This window comes from Phoca vitulina, unplaced genomic scaffold, assembly GCF_004348235.1.
Source record: "Phoca vitulina isolate PV1807 unplaced genomic scaffold, GSC_HSeal_1.0 scaffold54, whole genome shotgun sequence".
In the NCBI taxonomy this organism is placed as follows: Eukaryota; Metazoa; Chordata; class Mammalia; order Carnivora; family Phocidae; genus Phoca; species Phoca vitulina.
Genome location: NW_022589757.1, coordinates 6,802,039 through 6,825,123, shown reverse-complemented (window position 1 = coordinate 6,825,123; position 23,085 = coordinate 6,802,039). Strand labels below are relative to the sequence as shown.

At 40.2% G+C, this 23,085-nt stretch overlaps 1 protein-coding gene across 1 annotated transcript; it reads left to right on the top strand.

The window, feature by feature from the left end:
• The first annotated feature begins 4,251 nt into the window (after positions 1–4,251).
• TADA1 (transcriptional adaptor 1) lies at positions 4,252–21,322 on the top strand. Its single transcript, XM_032389339.1, has 8 exons — positions 4,252–4,544; positions 9,482–9,573; positions 9,841–9,906; positions 14,047–14,144; positions 15,807–16,016; positions 17,284–17,435; positions 19,416–19,578; positions 20,028–21,322. Exons 1-8 carry the CDS (start codon positions 4,471–4,473, stop codon positions 20,178–20,180), a joined length of 1,008 nt encoding a protein of 335 aa, XP_032245230.1. The 5' UTR covers positions 4,252–4,470; the 3' UTR covers positions 20,181–21,322.
• The last annotated feature ends 1,763 nt before the right edge of the window (positions 21,323–23,085 follow it).

The following is a 23,085-nucleotide window of genomic DNA, read 5'->3' as shown; positions in this document are numbered from 1 at the left end:
CACACACACACACACACACACTCACTGAAGAAGGCCTTATGATGATACAGAAAGATGGTGGCCATCTACAAGCCAGGAACAGAGCCCTCACAAGAAACCAAATTTGCTGGCACCTTAATCATGACTTCTAGCTTCCAGAACTGTGAGAAAATAAATTTCTGTTGTTTAAACCACCTAGTCTGTGATATTTTGTCATAGCAGCCTGAGCAAATTAAGTATCTGTAAAGCTTCAGAGGGTTTTAATCTGGGACTCAAGGATAGAACAGTTCCAATAAAACTGTTTAAAATGTAACCCTGTGTAGTTTATGCATTTAGAAAGATTATTCTGAGAAGGGCTGCAAAGGCTTTTCCAGACTGCCAGTGAAGTCCATGGCATAAAAAAAAAAAAAAAAAAAAAGATTAAGAGCCTCTTCACCTCCTTCTGGCAGACATAAAATAAATATATGTGGTGTCAGGGTGACATGTCTAATTGTTTTCAGCCATAAATTTAACTGGGACCTAATATATTCTAGTCTATGACCTTTAACTATATTAAAATCTGTACCTCAATATAGATATAGGTTAGGAAGACCATTATATAGAATTTTCTAGAATATTTTATTCTGACAGACATATATGGTGAGTGTGCGCCACTGGGTATCATTGTGTATAATATACATATTATACACCACATGTAGCATAGTGTACCACATAATAAGTATTACAAATTACAGTGAATGTTATAATGGCTAATTCAACAGAGTGACTAAAAATATTATCAATAATACTTTAAGGCTGAACCATACGAGTCCTTTCAGTAAAGCAGAGCTGCTGATGTCTGTATTGGAACAACAGCTCACACATTTGGTGGCAGTGCTCGGGGAAGAAGGTTAATGAGCAAATGTTAATGACTGGAGTAAGAAAGCCAATCAACAAGTATTTGTAAAGAGGGAGTCCGTGGTTTATGAATAGATCTAAAAATCCTAAATATGGTATCTGTGAACAATAATAGCAACAATACCATGATTTCCAGAGCTGAGACATCTCACAACTCCATCAACATCAAATCCTACTGCCAAAAATTTGATGCTTTATAAAATACAGAATGGGGAAGAATTAAGCAAGCAGAGGGCAAGCTTTCATAGATACCTAAAGAAAATTGGTATGAAAATAAGCTTTTTGTGGGGCTCTCCTTTGTACTGTATTTGTACACAGTTATATTTATATTTATATCAGATATTTATGATTATGTCATTGCATATTGAAAGAAGTTGCATAAAAACAGGCAATGTATAAATACTATCAACCTTTAACTTCATTTTAATTAAGTGGAAAAAAGATATGGATAATGTAACTAATAGAAACTCTTATTTTATATTGTTTGTTCCCAATATCCTATTGAGTTAACTTTACTAGTTACCCTAAAACTAGCCTGCAACTGGGGAAGAGAAAAGTGCTATGGGAGAGTCCAAAAAATAGATTTTTAAAAACTAAAGTAATATTTGTAGAATTCTTTACACTTTATGAACTACTTTAACTTACATTCTCTGAAGCTATTTAATAGTTGTCTGTATGTGTGATGCATTGTGTAACTATTGCTATCACTAAAAGAAGATTTAGAATTAGTTTCTTTAAAGTAAATTACCAGGGGCGACTGGGTGGCTCAGTCATTAAGCGTCTGCCTTCAGCTTGGGTCATATTATATATATACATATAAATGTATATATATAACATGCCATATATATACGTATATATGTATATATATAATATGCCATATCTTCTTTATCCATTCATCTGTCAATGGACATCTGTGAAATTACAAATGTTTTTGATATTTATTTCTATTAAGTACATTGTTTGGTCAGACTTCTGTGTATGTTATATTGTCTAATGCTACAGTTTAAATGGACATTGAACAATTATACTGAAATTGGTGCTAATAGGTGTACAAAGTGATGAGAGAAAAAGAAATATTTAATTGAACTAGATGTAAAGCATTTCAGGTGTTATCATGCACAGATGTGATGTGATAAGAGTCATATTCTTCTTAGTGGATAGCTAGTGATAGAGATGAGAAACAAGGACTGTTCCTGGAAGATATACCTAAACATTTCCTTGTGCCCTTTCCTAGTGCTGTTGAATTGGCCCTTTAACAGGTTCTTATACTTGTTTGAACCTGCCTGTGAAGAATGTAGGTAGCCACCCATAGGTCTCAAAACCAGCAGAGGGGGAGATATGTGTAAAGGGTATGTACACATCAAGATATGTGTAAATCATGTGGTTTGTTATAGAAAGTCAAATAACTGGAATGCAAATTACATTCTAAGGGGTGATGGGGACAGGCCAGGATGTGTGTGAGTTGGACAGATAGGCAGAGTCCAGGTCATAAGAAAATTTGAAGGCCAGATTGAAGAGTCTAAAATTTGTTCAATACTCAATGGCATTTACTAAAACTGCAGTAGGTGACTGATGTCAACCTTCTGTGACCATCTCAAGTGACCTCAAGGAGAAATCAAGAACAAGAAGAACTGGAAAACCAGTTAAATAGAGGCATTCAAACAATATTTTTGAACAATCAGACATGATAGAAACATAATGTATTAAGATGACTTAAGGGTCTTTCTCACATCTGTGTGGAAATCAGTAAACCTTCATTTTTAGAACTCTAAAAAATTATACCTTGTGACGCACAAGTATTTGGAGATCTGCTTGCAAGCACATGTACCCCTTTCCCCTTATGTACATATAATAATTTTATATACATAATTTGTATACATAATATATAACAAGCTTCAGAGCAGTTCTTTAGAGCAATTTGAAAGACTGTTGAGGGGCTATAGTCCTCAGTAAGACAATGAATAAAGCATTTACTAGCCTACTTGGTGGTTGACTTTCTTTCTTTCTGTCTACAGTGGGGAGCCATGAAAAAGCAGAAGTGAAAAACTACTTTTTAAAAAGTCAAGATTTCTCTGGAGTTTTATGACACAGATAGGAAGACTTTACCTGCCTTGTTCATCTTTGTAAATCCAGCACACAAGAGTTCCCTGCACATAATAGTAGCTGTCTATTCGCTGAACAAATGAAGCAGCTTGAAGAGGCCTCTGTAGAGAAATTACACAAGATTTCAGAGCAATTAGGATTATTTTCAACCTTTGGGAAACAATTTGACAATATACACCAAGATTCTTATAAATATTCTTTTTTTTTTTTTTTTTTTTTTAAAGATTTTATTTATTTATTTGAGACAGAGAGAATGAGAGAGAGAGCACATGAGAAGGGGGAGGGTCAGAGGGAGAAGCAGGCTCCCTGCAGAGCAGGGAGCCCGATGCGGGACTCGATCCAGGGACTCCAGGATCATGACCTGAGCCGAAGGCAGTCGCTTAACCAACTGAGCCACCCAGGCGCCCTCTTATAAATATTCTTATAATTTAAACCAGTAATTCTATTTGTGGGACTCCATCCTAAAGTAATAATCCAAAATGAAGAAAAGCTTTATGCATAAAGTTTATTACAGTATTGCTTTTAATAGAGAAAAAAAAATGGAACCAATCAGGCTAACAGTTAGGAAACAAGTTATTGTGTACATTTTATCTGTGGGGTATTTAAAAAGCTGTCATTAAAATGACTATAAAGACACTATAATACCAGAGGAAAATATTTATATTATTATATCAAGCTTTAAAAAACCCACCAAGATGCACAACTGAAGATAAAGCATGATTACAAATTATGGGGAGTGTGGCAGGCGGGGGAGAAATCTCAGTTAAAAATTTGTCCGGAGGTGGTGGTAAAACACTTTTTCTTTCTTTCTTTCTTTTTTTAATCCTTCTGTGTATTTTCCTTATTTTTCACGATTACTTCATTCACTCAGCAAATATTTACTGAGAGCCCAGTATGGGCCAAGCATTGCTCTAGGAACTGGGGGGGAAACAGTGACTAAAACACACAACCCGTTTCCATAGAACTTACATTTTAGCTGGAGGAGGCAGAAAATTAACGAGACGAATCTATTAAGTGGCATAGTACATGATTAGTGCTTGGCGAAAATTAAGGCAACGAAAGAGAACCAAACTGATAACAGTATTTACTTCTTGGTCTGCGGGGGAAGATACTCATCTAGGTGAAAGGCCGGATTTGGAATTTGCCCAGCAGGTAACAGACTGAAAGAGCTTGGAAGCACCCGCCCTGCAGGCGTCGCTGCAGGCCAGTTTGGCCTCGGGTTTAAGTTGGGCGCGGGAGGGCCCTACGAAACGAATCACGTGACTCGAAGGGGCGGGAGGAGTACGACTGAGAAAACAGCGAATTTGCCTCCTCACTTTCTCTTCAGGAAGGCGGGCGGAGCCGAAAACCAAATAAACGTCTTCTGAGCGACTGGGGGCGGGACAGACCGGAGCCGACCGAGCCTCCAGCGCCGACTCTCGCCGAATTGGTTTTTCGGTTGTTGGTCACTGTGGCAGAGCCGTCTGCGGTCGGGCTGAGACGTGGGGAGCAATGGCGACCTTTGTGAGCGAGCTGGAGGCGGCCAAGAAGAACCTGAGCGAGGCCCTGGGGGACAACGTGAAACAGTAAGAGCTGTTCTGGCGCAGCCTCCAGGTCTCCGCGCCGGTGCTCCCCTGGCTTCGGGCTGCCGACCCGCCCTGGAGACACCCCTCGCCGCCCCGAGGCCTGTGGTGCCTCGCGTCGCGGGCGGCGGGGCCTCCGGGTTTCTCGGGCCAGAGCCGGGCGTGCAACCCGTACTCGCCCAGCTGGAGGGGCCGGGCCTCCCTGGCTCCCTCGGGGCTCGGGCGGGCGCCTTCGCCCGGGACTCTCTGCCCGGGGTGGGGCGGGAGAGGCGCATTCCACGCCCAAGGGCCTACTGAACGGTTGCGGGCCCCTGCGCTGAGTTCGGGACGCGTGAGGCCTGCCCCGGGCCGAGTGACCGGGAGCCCGACGCGCCCCGGCTGGAGCGGGCACCGCGCGGGGCGGCCCGCCCCTGGAGGGCTTCCTGGAGGCGGAAGCTTATTGAGGTCGGGGGAAGTGTAGACCCTGCGCTGTAGAGCACTGACAGCAATTTCGGAAGGCGGACAGACCCTCCGGTAACGTGCCGAGCACCACTGCGCTTACAGTGATGATCTCAGTAGCGGACGTTATTTGAACACCTTTTAAGCGCTCTAAATGTACTGTCTCATCTAAGCCTCACAACAGAGATGTGAGGTAGGTACAGTTGTTGCTCCCGTTTGATGGATGTGAAGACTGAGATCCAGAGAGGTTATGAACTCTTCCAAGAGTCGCTAGGCCTCTCGTGCCTGATTCCTGGCACTGAAACCTTACAAGGGGTTCCAAAGGAACCTGCACCCAGCCAGACCTGGGCTAGAGCGGGGGACCGAGTACGCAGGCAGGGCACATGCTGAATGGCGGGATGTACGAACAATATTCAGCCAAGGCCGAAGCCGAATAATGTATTTCTGAAGTACAAGGACGAGTTTGGAAGTTTTCAGAACATGAATCGTTATTACAATTTTATTTTTTAAAAATATAGGAAGCAAATTTTAAATGTTTAAAATTGTAATGCCTGCGTTGTTGCTGCTAGGTGGCTTCTGTGATATTCCACACATTTGCATTACACAGTAGATGGTCACTCAAAAATGTTGCTGGAGGAGCAAGGCATTTGGGGGACACTTTCTTCTTCTCTTTTTTCTTTATATTCTTTGCTATAACTAGATTGAAGTTACTTGGATGTCATACATCATTTTGGAATTTTTCCTTTATGTGAAGTTTTGAGGTGGTGGAGTTGACATTCTGCTTTTTATCCTGGCAAGGTATGCAGAATTCCCATGTAAGACTTTTTGAAACACTCATGGCCTAAACAGAATAACCAGAAACAAAATATAATTTTTTTAAAGATGTATTTGTTTATTTGAGAGAGAGAGAGAGAGCAAGAGCTGGAGGGGGAGAGAGAATGCTAAGCGGACTCCGTGCCTGAACACTGATCCCGATCCTGTCCTGGGGCTCAGTCTCACCCTGAGATCATGACCTGAGCCGAAATCAAGAGTCTAACACTTAACCAACTATGCCACCCTGGCGCCCCAAACAAAATATAATTCTTAAAGATTATTTTAATATTATGAACGTTAAACTTCTACAGACACTAGCATTAAAATCTAATCTATTATTTTGGCATCATTATTTAATTTTTCTGAACATTTATTGACTCCCAAAGATAAAGTATTCTACCTAAAATTACATTTTAATATTCATGTTTACTGTCAATTTCTTTGCTTAATTAATTGAAAATTAATTATTTTAATAGGTAAAATTAACAGTTTTCACAATTCATTAAATACTATACTTTGTTACTTTTGTAACACTGCTAAAATTTACATTTTTAAGCACAATTGACTTTTTACTGTTATGTCTAGGATGCTTAAAGTATTTGAAAGTATTTCCATACTCTAATAAATTTGCAAGACCTGGCTGTGTGTGATTTACTGATTAGATGTGATGGTGACTTCTGTGATCCCACACATATCACACAGGGTTGCCAGAAATTTGAAGTTAGTATTTCCTATTTGGTCTTTAAAGGCCAATGCTGGTTATCAGATGTTGGTCAAATATAGGTGCTAAAGCTGAAGTTGGTGCATCTGTAGCGTGAATCTCCACTAACAATGCAATCAAAATATGCTTCGGTGCCAGGAATAGTTAATGGCACAGTGTTCTGTATTTTTCCATTCTCTCACTGTCTTTTCCCCCTGCTCCTTAAAAAGTGTCTCTTGGTTGAACACTCTATAATATTGCTATACAGTATTTTCTCATATTTCTTCCATGAGTAGGTTGCTTTGGTTTATATAACTTGGCTATTCAAACATGGTCCTTGGTGGTAGGTAGAACAGAGAGAGTGTATAAGGAACCCAGAGAAGAGTTGTTTTCTATTTATCTAGTGGTCCAAGTGCCTTTACGTCAGGTTGCATGCCCACATCAGCTTCTAGAAGGACATGGCCTTTGCTAGTGTACTCACTTTGTGTGGTACCCAGGAGAGTGTCCTGTTCAGAGAGGTGTTGGATTTTTTGGTGACTTGATCACGTTATTTAGTTTTCTCTAAGTATCTTCAGTGCTTCCTAGTCTGACCCACTTACATTTCTCTTCCATCATCCTCACCTTCGTAGAGGTTGACTAATTTTTTCCCCAACTGTTGAGGAAAACAGTTATTTGTTCATAGCTATACAGCAAGGTAACACAGAGACCAGGATTGGGGAGCAGGTCTTCCAAATCTTGGAAGGGATGCTCGCTATTTGGGGTAGAAAGTTTGCCATTGGAGAAGATAGGTAGTATCATGTTGGTAGAGCTTCCTGATGGAGCCTTGTTTTACTTACAAGTTCACACTCAAAATACAAATACATTTGCATCTTTCTTGTAAAATAGTGACACGGGGCTTTTAAGTAACGAAATTTGTCCCCTGTTACTATCTTTTGTTGGATAGAATGGGCTTGGAAAAGACTTGTTTTTTCTGTGGAGCTTTATTTCATTTCATAATTGTTCCTGTCTTTAAAAAAAAAAAGCATTTAAGTGTCCATTGTTGGGAAGTTATTGACTAACGAGTGTAGGAGTATCAGGTGAAAAGTGGTGCCAAACTCTAAAACTAAACATACTTTGCTGTTGAGTGAAATGGGTCTTGGGCAACTTTGACTCCCTTAAAGCTTATAGTTTTCTCCTGGAAAAAAAGAATGCATGTGAACCCAAAGCTTTGCATGCGGTTACATGCATACATGGCCGGTTAGATACAGAGACACATACTAAGATGACTTGAAGCTAATCTGTGTTCAGGAGAAGCCCTGCCATGGGTATAATAAGGCAGTGAGAGCATTAAACCATCTTTTTTTTTTCTTTTCTGTCAGGAACTCAAGTGAGCATCAGAAAGTAGCTAAGTGTGAATTGAAAGTGATTGTAAGACCTGGACTGAGTAATTTTTAATTCTGTTTCATGAGCAGGGAGCAGCTTCCTTAAACACAGAATCAAAGGCTGTGGATGTGAAAAGCCGTATTTTGCTCCTATTTCTAATATTAAGGTATAAAGGGTCAATCTTTTTTTTTTTTTTTTCCTGCTAGTTAACTGGTACCTTTTATGATTAGTGGTTGGTTTTCACTTTAAAAACCACTAAGTTTCTCATATCCACAGGTATTTTCTTTGTGGTGAGGTGTTTATGTACTCAATACTTCAGCCAGTTAGATTAAAACTTGAGTTCATTTGAAAGGAAGGAGGTTACCAGGATCAGTATTAATGACCACTTCCAAACCCATAAAACACATACACCTTTTAAAATATAATTTTTTCTTATTGGGGAATGATTGACATATAACATTATATTAGTTTCAGGTATATAACAAGTATTCTAAATATATTGCAAAATGATCATCACAGTAAGGAGTTAAAACTGTCATGATACTACGAAGTTTTTTTCTTATGAACTTTTAAGATCTCTCAGCAACTTCCAAATATACAATACAGTATTATTAACTATAGTTAATAATTAGAAAATTAGTGTATTTGAAATTAATATTTAAAAGTTAATACTTTTAATAATAATACTTTTAAAATATAAATCTTAAATGTAGGATTCTGGAGGGTAGGTCTTTTAGAAAGTTAACAGAGAGGAAGGAAAGGTACAGCTGTGGCTTTTGACTGATTGATTCATGAGCCCAATTATGGGCCTACCTGTCAGTCCCTTTTGGGAAAAACTTTTCTTCCTTCTCCTTCTGTTGGTATTCTGATTCCTAGGGGTATTGGTTTTCAAGGCTGCCATAACAAAATACCACAGATGGGGTGGCTTAAACAACAGAAATTTGTTTTCTCATCGTTCTGGAGGCTGAAGTCTGACATCAAGGTGTCATCTGGGTTGTTTTTTTTTGTTTTTTTTTTTTTTTTTTAAAGATTTTATTTATTTATTTGAGAGAGAGAGAATGAGAGAGAGCACAGGAGAGGGGGGAGGGTCAGAGGGAGAAGCAGACTCCCTGCCGAGCAGGGAGCCCGATGCGGGCCTCGATCCCGGGACTCCAGGATCATGACCTGAGCCGAAGGCAGTCGCTTAACCAACTGAGCCACCCAGGCGCCCTTTCAGGGTTGTTTTTTTCTGAGACCTCTCCCTTTAGCAGGTAGATGGCCACTGTCGTGTGTGTGTGTGTGTGTGTGTGTGTGTGTGTGTCTCCTAATCTCTGGCCACTGTCTGGTGTGTGTGTGTGTCCGTCCTAATCTCTTCTTACAAGGATACCCATCACATGGGCCTAGGGCCCATCCTGAAGACGCCATTTTAATTTAATTACCTCTTTAAAGGCTTTGTGTCCAAATACAGTCACTTCCTGGGTGCTGGGGGGGCTAGGGCTTCAACATATGAATTTGGGGGGAGGAGCACAACTCAGCTCGTTATTCAGTAGGGAATGCAAAATTTCCTTCCCTGGGTTTTGGAGCAGGTAAGGTGAATTTGGGAAAGAAGCAGACCCCTTGGTTCTTAATACTGCCTCTGCCTTTGCAGATACTGGGCTAACTTAAAGTTGTGGTTCAAGCAGAAGATCAGCAAAGAAGAGTTTGACCTTGAAGCTCATAGACTTCTCACACAGGATAATGGTAAAATAATTATCTGGGGAGTTATTTTACTGTTCTGAAGTTTTCCCAGATTTGAATAAATGGCAAATAAGTAATTGCAATACATTTTGTAGTCTTCTCACTTAAAAAAATAAAATTGGGTTTTTAGTGGTGTGTAAGATTACTTTAATAATATGGATATTTAAAGTGTAAAGAATGGCAGGATAGGGGATAATCCAAAGTCAAATAATGGTTTCCTTATGTTTTAAATATTTTGTATTTGATTTGTGACAATCTTCCCTTTTTCAGTCCATTCTCACAACGATTTCCTCCTGGCTATTCTTACGCGTTGTCAGATTTTGGTGTCTACACCAGGTAAGGGAGTGGAAATATTTCCAGGGATGTCAGTTAGCAAAGCCATGGAGCACTGGGCTTTAGCTTCCTTTAACAGACACATCTGTTGTTTGCAAATGAAATGGTCTTTGAACTGCTCAGAAGAAAACATTTATTATGTAGGTACAGATTGTTTTATAGAACCTTTGTGCAGGTGATTTCCCTGCGCTTATATTGACTTTTGGTCTTCACTGTTCACTCAGCTTGATTTTCAGTTACTTAAATGAAAGACGAGTGAGGAAGAGGGTGGGCGGTCAGGATGGAGAAGCTGAGGCAGCCGGTGTTAGGAGAGAGTTTCCACAATAGAGGGAAGGTGAGGTAGGATTCGGTGGAGGGGCAACCACATGGTGAAAACCTGGACTTTCACCTGTATTCTCAAGTAAGATAGTAGCACCTGGAAGGTTAGAGCTGCAGCTTGTGGGGGAGGTAGGTAGAAGCTAATTCTGCCACTTCACCCTGGATAGGTATAGAGAGAAACAGTGACTGCTTTGCCCCTAATTTTTTGGAGCTTAAGTGGTGCAAGTCACTTCTTTCAACCATCTTATTTTAATCAAGTAGTCAAAAATAAAGAAATACATTAAAAATTTGCCTTACAATTAAACTTGTCCTGAGCTCTTGTTAAAAACTTGGATTTATAGGTACCTCCTGCTGTAAATTAAGTTGAATATTTTTGTTTTTAAAGGACCCATGGTGATTGTGACGGTCATCTTTATGTAGAAGTGACTACTAGTATTTTCTGTTGTTTCTCTCTGCTAAGCTCTACTGTGTGATAAAGAATTCAGACACAATCTCCTCAAGTCCAAGTCCTGCACACTCCAAGAAGTTGTCGTTGGTGTAGAGTGGTGAACAGTGAGCATTTGTTTATGGAGAGTGGGGTTCGTAGGGGCTGCTTCCCTTACCCCACACTGCCCCTTGCTGTACATTGTTACATGTGTCAGATTTCTGATGTTGTGTTTTCTTTAGATAGAGGTGGACTTCAGCTAGTGAGATCGGAAAGATGGTCCACTCCTTTGTGTAAAATGTAATTTGATCAGGAAAGCCAACATTGTGAGAACTAGACCTTGCTTTTTACGTAGGTATATTCTAAAGGGGCATATGTGCAAAAGGTAAGTGGTATGATTGGGAGTAAAAACCCTGGTTGATAGGAGTCAAGAGACTTAGGTTCAAGTTTAGGTTTTGCCACTAGCTTAGGTGGTATAGTTAATTATTGGGTGTTCTTAGCTTTCACATTTATAAAATACAGTAACATTTGCCCTATAGATAGATATAAAAAAGCGGACGAAAGAACATGTGAAAAAGTGCCCTTGAAATTAAAAAGTGCCGAACAAATACGAAGTGGTGTTAGTAAATGTTAAGTGGCTGATTCTAACTAAATAAAGCCTTTGATATTCAGGAATGTTTGTTAGTGGTGATTTTAAAATAAATGATGAAACTTTTGGAATTTGAGAGGTTATTTCTCTGTCCGACACCCAGAATATATTTCCTCAGAATGAAATTAATAGTTGCTGGCAACAAAGAGATGATTTCTATTAAAAGTGAAATAGAGAAATAGTTCTTTGTATGTATAATACTTAGGGATGGGTTTTCTGTTGTTCTAAGCTAGGCAGGAAGGATGATTTTAATAATATTGATCGAGTGACCGCAGTGCAACAGACACTGTGCGCTCTTTTTAAACTTCGCAACAATTCTTTAGGGTAGGGGTTAGCCTCTTTTTGTATGGACTAGGAAACAAACTTCAGAGAAGACAAAAAGAAATGAAAGCAAAACTTAACTGACACCTTATCCAGCCAGTAAGTGGAAGTGTTGGATTCCCACTGAAATCTGCCTGCCGCTGGAAAACTGTCCTTGTTGTCAGTCAGTCCTTCCTCACTGTGCTCTGCCTCCTCGCTTGGAATGTGAACACCCAACAGCCAGGCCATCCAGCACGAGTCGGTTTCTCTGGGAACCTTCTGCGATTGGCTGACCTCATCAGTGAGACATTTGACGAGGTGGGGAGGAGGAACTTGACTTCCCAAGCACTTCTCCCCCCGCCCCTTCTAACTCCTGTCTAGTTTACATGCAGTGTTACATTAGTGTCCGGTGTACAATATAGTGATTCCACACTTCTGTACAGTACTCAGTGCTCATCATGATAAGTGTCCAAACAGCCCTTTTTTTAACTGACAAACTTGGAGTATTTTTTTTAAAGCTTTAAAAACTCATTCTTCAAAAAACATCAAGATGGAAATAATGTCATTGCTTAGATGATGAGTGGTGTTTTTTTTTTCTGTCTTATAAAAGTTTTGGGGGTAATTTTTTCAAGTGTACTGTAATGAGCTTGGATTACTTTGATTTTTTTTTTTTTCTTTAAACTATATATACATACACTCAGGGTTAGAAAGAAATGATACAGAAGGTCTGATAATGAAAAGTTTCTTCCCACTCCTAGACTTGTTCTCAAAGACAACTACTTTGTTTCTTGTTCTTCTGGTGGGACTTTGATAGCTCCTCACTGGAGCTTAAATCTCTTTCTGGATTTACTGATTTTAGACATCTGTCTTAATGCTTTGTGTTTGTGAGATTTCCTCAACTCTTTCAATCTTTCTGTCCAATGCATTCTTTTTTAATTAATATTTTATTTATTTATTTGAAGGAGAGAGAGAGTACAAGCAGGGGGAGCAGCAGAAGGAGAGGGAAAGGGAGAAGCAGACTCCCAGCTGAGCAGGGAGCCTGATGTGGGACTCAGTCCCAGGACCCTGGGATCATGACCTGAGCTGAAGGCAGACGCTTAACCGACTGAGCCACCCAGCCCCCCCCCACCCCCTGCCAATGCATTCTTTAATTCAGCAATTTTTATAATATCTTCTTTTTGTTTTATGGATATACATCTTTTCAAACTTCTCTGAAGATACCAGTTAGAAATTATTTGAGGTCCTTTTTGTTGCCTGAATTCTTTAATCTGGGACCTCTATTTTCTGTTTGTTTAGCTTGGTCTTTCTGATCATGTTACAGATTATCGTCAAATGTCTGCTGATTCATGTTTAAGGATGAAGCATACAATGCCTGGGGATTTTGTTTTCGAGTGAGCTGACGGGAGGCCAGCTAAACTGGTGTCTCTCAAATGCCAGCACGCAGAGAGTTGTGCTCTAGGGTGCCAACATCCCTACCAACTACCTTAGTAAATCCCAGAAATTTTGTTCAGTTTAACTAGAGGAGAGTCTTCATTCTCTTGCCCCCTCTCCCCCTTCCCCCTGCTGTTATAAATACTGCACTATGTATGGACGTGAGCAGGGCTGGCTTCGCGGCCTATGAACTGCCCATGAACTCCGAAGGACCCCATACTTGGCTTAGGGCTCTACTGTGGTTGTTTTAAAATTGTAAATATTTGAACAAAGGACCCTGCATTTTTATTTTGTACTGAGCCCACTGCTAGTGGTGAGGGAAGGGGTTTGTGTAGATGATTTTTGATATAGCCCTTCCATTAATCTTGTTTTTAGCTTTAGTGATCCCTCTCTGGTTTCCACTGTACTTACCTTCTCCAAATCCAGATTTTTTGTGGATTTCTGCTACACAGGTTGACTGGTTTCTGCATTTCCCAACCTTACCTAGCCTAGGTTCTGCTGGGTTACGGCTTCCATGTGTCTGCTTGTAATTCAGCACCTTTTTAGCGCATTGTTGAAATTTGTTGAGATCTCATCTTGTTTCACTCATCTTCCTTTTTGTCACCATTGTGGATATGTGCTGTTTACTTTCCACTATTATCATTTTTAGTGGGGTCTTGGAAGAGAGAGGAGATAAATTCATGTGCCCTGTTTGCCATTTTGAACTAGAAAATTCTGTCCTACTTTTTTGATACTACTGCTACTCATAAGCAAACAAAGCACCCAATCAACATTAATTAAAATATGGAAAACAAATTTGTCTTTATAAAGGAATAATTTTGTTAACAGCTGAAAAAAATGTGATTTGAGAGGATTCATAATTTTGTTTAGAAAGTAGAAAGAGAAGATCTGAATTTAAGCATTTATTATTTATTTTCATTACTTGAGCATTCCGTACTTTTTTAGCCCAAAATGAAAACAAACTTGGCAGTTGACAACTGTCATTATTTTCTCTTATGGTTATGATTTTTCTCTCTCACAGAGGGTGCTGGATCTTTGCCCTGGACGGGGGGTTCTGCAGCTAAACCTGGAAAACCAAAGGGGAAGAAAAAGCTTTCTTCTGTTCGTCAGAAATTTGATGTAGGTTGTTACTCAATAGATCTTGATAACAACTGATTTAAATGCTGGTGTGATGAAACTGGCTTTAGTTTTTAAATAAATCTTAAAATACTGGTAGTAGAGTTGAAAAAAAGGGCATGATTCAAGGAGGAAAAATGTTACTGTATTTGAAGTTGATGAGAGTTTCAAAGACTGTGAGTCCCAAGTGTCTGAATTTTTATAATTCTAGTTTGTTATTACATAAATATTAATGTTTTCGTTAGTACCTAATGATTTTTTAGTGATTCAAAAAGTATGCCTGTATTCTTTCTCCTCTTAAATATTTTTCTGGAATGAATGTTTCTTACATTGAAGACTTCTGTTCCATGGCTCCGGCATGCCTGGAGGCCTCTGGTAGGATCCTGGTGATGCCCAGCTAGGCCCTGAGCCTTTGGGGATCAGCAGAGAAGTCATGAAGGCGTTTGGCTATAAAATTTGTAAACATTTTAGAATAACTTGCTTTTTTGTTTGTATTTGGGGAAGGAAGTTTCTCAAAAGTATTCCTTTTATAGATTTGACTGGTTGTTGATAGGTTTATTGATTAACATCAACAAACATTTGTTTCTACCTTTGCTCTGTGTTTTCTATCAATCATATTCAATCTGGAGGGCATCAGTATCTCCAGAGAGGCATACCTTGGTTTAAAAAGGGATGTTTGCTATACAATACAGTTTTATACTTGGAAAATGGAAAAACAGCCAGTGTTTCTTTTGTAATACAAACTTCCAACAGGGACAGGTCATGTTCGCTACCAACAGCACATCTCCCACTGATGAAGGAGAATACAGATGGGCTATCTGAGTCTACCCGAGGAAGGCAGAGGCTTTATGGGTGGGGAAAGATTGAGAAACACTGGTTTATTTTATTTTTTTTAAGATTGATTTATTTATTTTAGAGAGAGTGTGTGCACACGCGCGCTCCTGCAAGCAGGGGGAGGGGCAGAGGGAGAGAGAATCTCAAGCGAACTGCCTGCTGAGCGCAGAGCCCTACTTGGGGCTCAATCTCATGACTCTGAGATCATGACCTGAACCGAAATCAGGAGTCAGACAGGCACTTAACCAACTGAGCCACCCGGGCGCCCTGAGAAAAACTATTTTAAATAATGAGAATGACTGTGTCTTAGTGAGATTGTGTGTTGAGGATTTTAAGCAGAAGATGATATAAAGTAGTTACAGAGTCTGGTGTTCTCTTGGAATACCTGTTATTAGATCTGTCATGTTGGTTGGCTAGGCTTTTTAGAGCATAATTGGAGTATTACTATATATTTCTACTTTCAGAACTTGCTTATTTACGAGTATACTTAAAATGCTCTGACTTGTTTGAAAATAGTTTTATATCTTCTCCTTTCCCCTAATTGTAATTTTTAGCACAGAGCCATATATTCTGTGATTACCAAGGTATTAATTGAATAGAATAAACTGTGCATACTACCATTATTCCCCTTAATTCATGTCTTCATTATTACTGTGTAATGGGTGTGAATCTGTGATTATTTGTGCATGAGTTACTTTTTTTTTTAACCCCTGTGGTATGGCTTTGGTGGCATTAATTTGTGGGATCTCAAGTCCAATAAATTGGTTACTTTTGTTTGTCTTATTACTTGCCACTGTGATGAATAATTTTGAAAAGTTTTCTTACCCATAGCATAGATTCCAGCCTCAAAATCCCCTCTCGGGAGCCCAGCAGTTTGTGGCAAAGGATCCCCAAGATGATGATGACTTGAAACTTTGTTCCCACACAATGATGCTTCCCACTCGGGGTCAGCTTGAAGGGAGGATGATAGTGACTGCTTACGAGCACGGGTTGGACAACGTCACCGAGGAGGCGGTCTCAGCGGTTGTCTATGCGGTGGAGGTTGGTTTGCTGGTGGCAGAAACAATCTTACAGGTTGGATGTAACGAGCTTGTGTGTGTTGTTGAAAGTTGGGACTGCAAGAAAAGAACCAAAATGTCGCCATCTCAGAATTGTCATCCTGAAATTATTTTCTTTTGAGGAGAGAAACACCTCATGGTCCAGGCAGTTGCCTTCAGTGAACAGACTAAGCTCTTCAGAGAGGTTAATTATGGCATAACACTTCTGCTTGACTTGGTGTTTAATTTAACAGGGGAACAGTTTTTAAGGGGGAAAAAAAAAAGATTGAGAATCCTAAAGATTAAAATCACTGATGTTTGCTGTGGCACGGCATTTAAAGAGCATTAGATTTCGTGCCTAAACAGTGGGATTCTTGCCTCATCACACTGTTTGATCCATTTACTTTATTCATTTAGTTATTTGACAGAATATATTGGGTTCTATAGTGCACAGGTATGCCAGGTGATACTGGGTAATTCCCAATACTTGGGGCCTCCAATTCCTCACATGTACCTCGAAGATCATAATAGCTATAGATCATGAAGTTGTAAACATTGGATGAATTCTGTGTGTGGAAATGACAGAGTATATCATTAAGTCCTCATCATATGAGATGATCTTACTGGTATAGTTGAAAACTACCCTGTTACTAATAGTGGACTGGGACCAGCTCTGTCTCTTTATTTTCACAGACATTTTCCATTCCTCTCTTATGTACTTGGCTCTTATAAAGAGATATTAAATACCTAATTTTTTGCTTATTTCCTATATATCTGCTGTATATGTGGCTTTTGAGAGAGCCAACGTTCTTTTCATGCAAGGATTTTAGTAGATTGGGTATTATAACCAATAAATCTTAGATCTTGAAACTTTTTTCCTATTTTAAACCAGATTTCAAGGTAGTTTGCCTCCTTTTAAAAATTTCATGTATTTATTTTTGTACTTCTATTTAAAGCTATCTGAAAATTCTTTTTTGAGAGAGGAGCCAATTTAGAGATATAAATAACTTTTTAAATAAATTTCATGTAGAGCAAGCCCATATTAACTAGAACTAAAGAAAAATAGCATACCTCCCTCTTTCCTATACCCTCCTACTCTGGTGTGGCTCTGTGGCTCTTTGGTAAACCTTCAGTTGGTTCCATCATATGCTAGCCTGTCTTGTATCTCCATCCACTAAATGCTAGTAAACATTTTTTGGTCAATGGAAGTTTTATGATTTGCTTTTAAACAGGAGTTCATGCTATTTTTCTTTTCTTTCTTGTTTTTACAGAATCACCTTAAAGATATATTGACATCAGTTGTGTCAAGAAGGAAAGCTTATCGGTTACGTGATGGTCATTTTAAATATGCCTTTGGTAGTAATGTAACCCCACAGCCATACCTGAAGAATAGTGTAGTAGCTTACAACAACTTAATAGAAAGGTATATGAAGTTTCTTGTGATTTCACAACCATTCTTTCTAGTTGCTACACTATTACATGTTAGACCCCTGTTAAATAATTGGTTATTATGTTTCTGTAAAGTCTAAAGTACCTTTGAGAGCAGTGCAGTTTTATTTTCTTAAGTTGCATCCTTGCATGATAACTAGTGAATTATTTGGTGCTGTTTATCCGGAAGTGACGTTGCAGAGGCTGCTACATGTGGTTTAATGTGAGTGCCCCCCATTTTCTGAGGTGGAATGGAATGGTTCTCTGAGGCGGTGCGTTTTGATGGCTCCTAAGGGGCAGCACCTGCCTGGTGGTAGAAGTGGGCCAGCCCTCAGTCAGAAGCATGGCCTGTGATTGTTGGGTCAACGCTGGGTATCTTGATGGCGGGAGGAGGGATGGGAGGTGTTTCTCTACGTCCTTACGTGGCTTCTGTAGCTGTAGCTCAAGAGAGTGGCCTGTGCTGAGTGTCATCAGATTGCTCTTGGCAGACCCGGTCTCGGCCCCAGGCTCTGGGATTCCTCTGTCCACCTTCCACGGAGGGCTCCCAGGACTTGTAATGTCCTGAGTCATCACTTTATGAGATGACCTGGATTACCTTTCTTCTCTTCCATGTGTTGTCTCTTTTCACCCCTCCACCTTCCTTTCTTCCTTCCCTGCAAATAATTTAGTCCAAATTTTAAGGCTTTGGGAAAGAAAAAGCAATGATGTAATTTTTCTTGTGGTAACTGCAGTGACTGAATTTCTTTGAGTGCCAGTTATCTGGTTGGTTAGGGAGATGACAGGGAGGTACAAGTTCAGAGAGAAAAGTGTAACTGGGAAGGCTGGTGGGAGTGATGAGGGTGCAGAACTAACAGGAAGGGAAGGTAGGAGATGTGGTAGGAAAGCGTGAAGGCTGGGAAAGCCGAGAAGAGAGCTGGACATAGCAGAGGCGTTGACGGCACGCGGAGGGGTTGTACCAGGGCCTCCTTCATGGCCAGAGACCTTTCCGTGGCTCACAAGGCCCAGTTTGAAGAGCACCGTCTTAAATTAGGTTCACTACTTATATTTAGGTTGCCAAATGTGAAGATTTCCATTCTCAGTCTCATTCAGGCCTATCTGTGTAGGGGTATTTGTTCTCTTTTGTCATTCTTTTTTAGAAAAAATAAAACCAAAAAAAGCGGGGAGGGGGCGCTCCTTTTAGTGGCTGAATGCTGGGAGCAATGTCTCTGACCCTGCCTGGCCTCCAGAGCTGCCCTCTCTCCCCCACTGGCCAGTCGGGAGGGCTTCTGCCTCGCTGGCGGCTGCTTGTTTCCCCAACAGGGCTGCCTTTGTCTGATGCCCATACCCACGCTCATACCCCGCCTGGGCTTTTGTCTGAGGTATCTCCTCACTGTTGTTTTACCTCCTGGAAGTTCTTCAGAGTTGTATAGGTCGTCTCCTACAGTGTTAGGACATAAAAATTATGCCTGACTTCCCTGCTGATACTATATCTGGGTTCTGTTTTGGGAAATTGGCAAGATTTGGATTTTCTCCATCCTCCATTTTTGCCTGTTGCTTATTCTGTGCTCTGTCTTCTTTTCTTGCATGTTATTTTTCAATCCTGTTGTCTCCAGTTACATTTTATCTTCCTCTCCCAAGTCAGTTTTTCAATTTCGTTTTCCTTTAATTCAGGTCTATTTTTTTTTCCCCTGGACTAGAAGCACTTTAAGGGCAGGAGACCATTTTGGCTCAGTATCCTGAGCTTAGTAAATATTTTTAACATTGTAGAGAGAGGAGTGTAAGTGTAGTTGCTGTACATTTTGTTTCCGGCCTGACAGATGGGCTGCCTTTGAAAATTAAAATTACAGGCTACTCATGTATATGCTAGCTAAAAAATAATTGGGTTTGTAGTTGGGTTTCTCTTTCATTTTAAGATATTTTTAATAAGATGTATTAAAGCCCATTTCTATTCTAGTTGCTCAGTTGTCTCCTTCCTAGTTCCTGGCTTTGTTTTCAGTCCTCCAGCCTTCTCTGCTCCGTGTGCTGGACCGAACCCAGCTTCTCACCCGCCCCCGGACGACGCGGAGCAGCAAGCCGCGCTCCTGCTGGCCTGCTCTGGGGACACTCTCCCCGCATCGGTGCCTCCAGTCAACATGTATGACCTGTTCGAAGCTTTGCAGGTAACTCTTGGCCCCTTAAGGCTGACCTAGATTTATGGGTAGGTGCAGAGTTTCTTCGAGTTTACAAAGATATTCAGTAGCTTTTCCTCTTCCTGGTTTTGGTTTTCAGTTTTTAGTTTGTCATTAAAACGATTAATACTACCCTCATTTTTCAAATCCAGGGCCCAGGCCTCCTTCCTAACTTACCTCTCCCAGCCCCCATGTCCCCCGTGAAAAAAAGAAAAGGAAAAACATCCTTTTGTTCCCTTACTCCTATTTCAGAAGCTTGTTCTTTCTTTGTTTTCTTGTTATCTAGTTGGAGCTTCATTAGGCTCTGGCTCATAGTTGATAGGTTTGTGCATCTTTTGTGTGAGTGTTTTGTTGATATAACCCTTACTTCTTAATTTTGTATGTTGGAAAAATAAATATACTGACATGTAATTGGACACATGCGAATATTCTAATCACAGGTACACAGGGAAGTCATTCCTACACATACGGTATATGCTCTCAACATTGAAAGGATCATCATGAAACTGTGGCATCCCAATCATGAAGAACTGCAGCAAGACAAAGTCCACCGCCAGCGCCTGGCGGCCAAGGAAGGCCTGTTGCTCTGCTGAATTAGGGTGATTTGAGGGTATGGGACCCTCAGCAAATTCATTGGTTATTGAGAATTGAATGTTTTTTGGGCCCGCATTTCAAGACTGAAGTGTATAGTGTAAATATAAATTTTCCTATGGAAATGTGACACTGAGTACATTTTGTGTTGCTACTGTGAAGCCATTAATAGAAATCTGACTTTGATAATGACCCATATCTCTGTATGTATATATGTGTTCCCAGTTACGGGAGTAAGCACTGATAAAATTCTGTGCCCGGAATGGAGATGTTTTTAGGCATCTGAGGCTTAGTATCCTGTGGTCTGCATGTGAGGTAGATGACCTCCTAGAACAAAGAAGCTGTTATAACTTAGTCTCCATGATCAGCAGGACATCTGTGTGTTCAGTGACAGCATATATTCTGTATCCAGCAAGCCTAAAATTTCTGCCTTTCTTCTAAATAACTGTGCTCTTGCATTTTGGTTAAAATAATCCACACAGTGTTAAAAATCATATACCTCCTTTAGTGACCAGTTTAATTTTTAACAGATAGAGGTATCTCCCCCAAAGTTCATTACAACTCCATAGAAAATAGGACCTAGAAATGCTGTGCTGTTAGACAAAATAAAGTCCTTTCTTTGCATTAAAAACCAAAATAAAAACCCTGGAATGTAGTTAATTAACCTTACAAAGTTTTTTTCTCATAACTTAAGTTTCTTTTATAGTTAATATGCCCAAAGACTTTGATTGGCAAGTTCATCTGTTGATTATTCCTATAGAACATGTTTTAAAAAGCCCATGTAGACATACTGGATTTATACTTAGAAATTCCCCAATTCCTATGCAATATCTGTTTCTCTCCTTTATCAAATGATAAAGTGAAAATAATTTACATTTGGCAGTGTTACTAATAACAAAGTTTGTTTTTTTAGAGGTGATGCTTTTTACTCAAAAGATAGTATTGGTGGTTATATTAGAATGTACAGATGGGTTGTGTAGGTCTAAGTGGTTTATGTATATATATGTATACATGGCTCAATATTTGGATCTGTGTATTTGATTTTGTACTTTAAATGTGACAAATAAACCTTTTGGGAGAAAACTTTCCTTTTGTGTATTTATTAAAGTAAACATACAAGGAATACTGCCTCCTACAGAAGTTTGAAAAGCCCTGCTCTATGAGATCTTAGCAGACTTTTCAGAGGAATGTGCTAGATGAGAAAGATTAAAGAACGGGTTCCAACTTAGGTATGTCATTTCTTCCTTTTGTGATGTGTAGACTAAAGAGAAAAATTGAACACCTTAGTTTCAGTTCTTGGCACAAGTCTGAAAAGCCCTTCAGAGTTTTAGATCATTTTTCAGATTTAGAAGAATTTGGACTGATACCTAGCTGAATGTAGTGGTTTTGTTTTGGGCTATTTGTACATCTGGGGACTTAATGCTAAGTGTGTGTGAGATTTCATGGGTTCTTCCATGGAGAGCAGCCGGGAGCCTCAGCCATGTCCTGCTGCCTCTTGCAGTGATAGCTTCCGGGGAAGTCCAGACCCTTGCTGCTCTCTAGCACGTGGCCTACATCTGTAGTCACCTACTCTGGTGGGACCGCAGGATACCAGAGGACTCCCTTTGCCTCATATGTTTTGGGCCTTCATGGAAATCTGCTTTCCATGCCGGTTTTCCTCAAGAATCATTTTGTAAAGTGGAAAGATGGGGTTGAAGGTAGAGGGATACTTAGGATTTTTCAAGAGAGCCCCTGAAAGATTTGAACACCTCTGTTCCACCAAAGGTTGGCTCCAACTCTGTTGCCAACTGTGAGATCCTGAGTGAAGTCGTGACTGCTTATTACCAAGCATTTAGAAAAATAACTCTCCTCATGAGGAAAAAGCTGTTAGAAACCAGGTAATTTCAGACTCAGAAGAAAGCGGATTTTTCCTGCAGGAGTGACAGTAATTGTCTTTTAGCTCCAGGTGTTACCACTATGTAAAACCAGGTTTGATAAGGCCCACCTTACTTTATACCAGGCACCCAGAGTGCTGGCTCAGCACACATTCTCATCGCTTTGACCGCCCCCTGCTGTGATCAACCAAGCAGCCGGTTCTCAGACACCACCACCCCAACCATCGCCTGAAGCCATCAGGACTCCACGATTAACTTTTTTTTTTTTAAGATTTTTTATTTATTTGACAGAGAGAGAGGGAACACAAGCATGGCGGAGCTGGAGAGGGAAAAGCAGGCTCCCCGCTGAGCAGGGAGCCCGATGCAGGGCTCGATCCCAGGACCCCAAGATCATGACCTGAGCCGGAGGCAGACGTTTAACCGACTGAGCCACCCAGGTGCCCTGCCACAATTAACTTCTGAAGGATTACTCTGACCATTAGATAAATGCCTGTGTTCTATCATATTTTTGGCTCTTGCTAAAAGGCCTCCAGGATGTAGAATAAGGGTAAGGAAGCTTGGTTTTAGGGGTCAGACTTATGTGCTGTGGCCAACAAATTGGTTCAGCACTTGATTCTGATGGCTTAAAAAAAGGAAAATGTCTGGATTATTCTTGGATAGTAGACTACTACTTACTTAATTGAATCTATGGGCACAGTAAATTGTCAGGACTAATTTGACTAAAAGCACACCATGAAAGGGCATGTAGGTTCTTCATGCTTTCATTTTTAAAGAAATTTATGAAAACAGGATACTAAGTTTTCTTCTCTGTTCATCAACTTGCTAGCATGCCTTCACTCATTTAAGAGATTAATATCCCTTTATGGATTTCCTTCATGTGATTTGTTAATGTACCATCCCTGAGAGCATCTGAAACATGACTGAGTGAGGAAAAAAGCTATTCATGGGGCACCTCGGTGGCTCAGTTGGTTAAGTGTCTGCCTTTGGCTCGGGTCTTGATCTCAGTCCTGGGATTGAGCCCTGTGTCAGGCTC

Excerpts from the sequence above, each read along its gene's own strand:
- TADA1 (XM_032389339.1), top strand. The coding sequence starts at position 4,471 with ATGGCGACCTTTGTGAGCGAGCTGGAGGCGGCCAAGAAGAACCTGAGC. Across the intron at positions 16,017-17,283 it reads CGGTTGTCTATGCGGTGGAG|AATCACCTTAAAGATATATT; the intron begins GTTGGTTTGCTG and ends TTGTTTTTACAG. Across the intron at positions 19,579-20,027 it reads ACCTGTTCGAAGCTTTGCAG|GTACACAGGGAAGTCATTCC; the intron begins GTAACTCTTGGC and ends TTCTAATCACAG.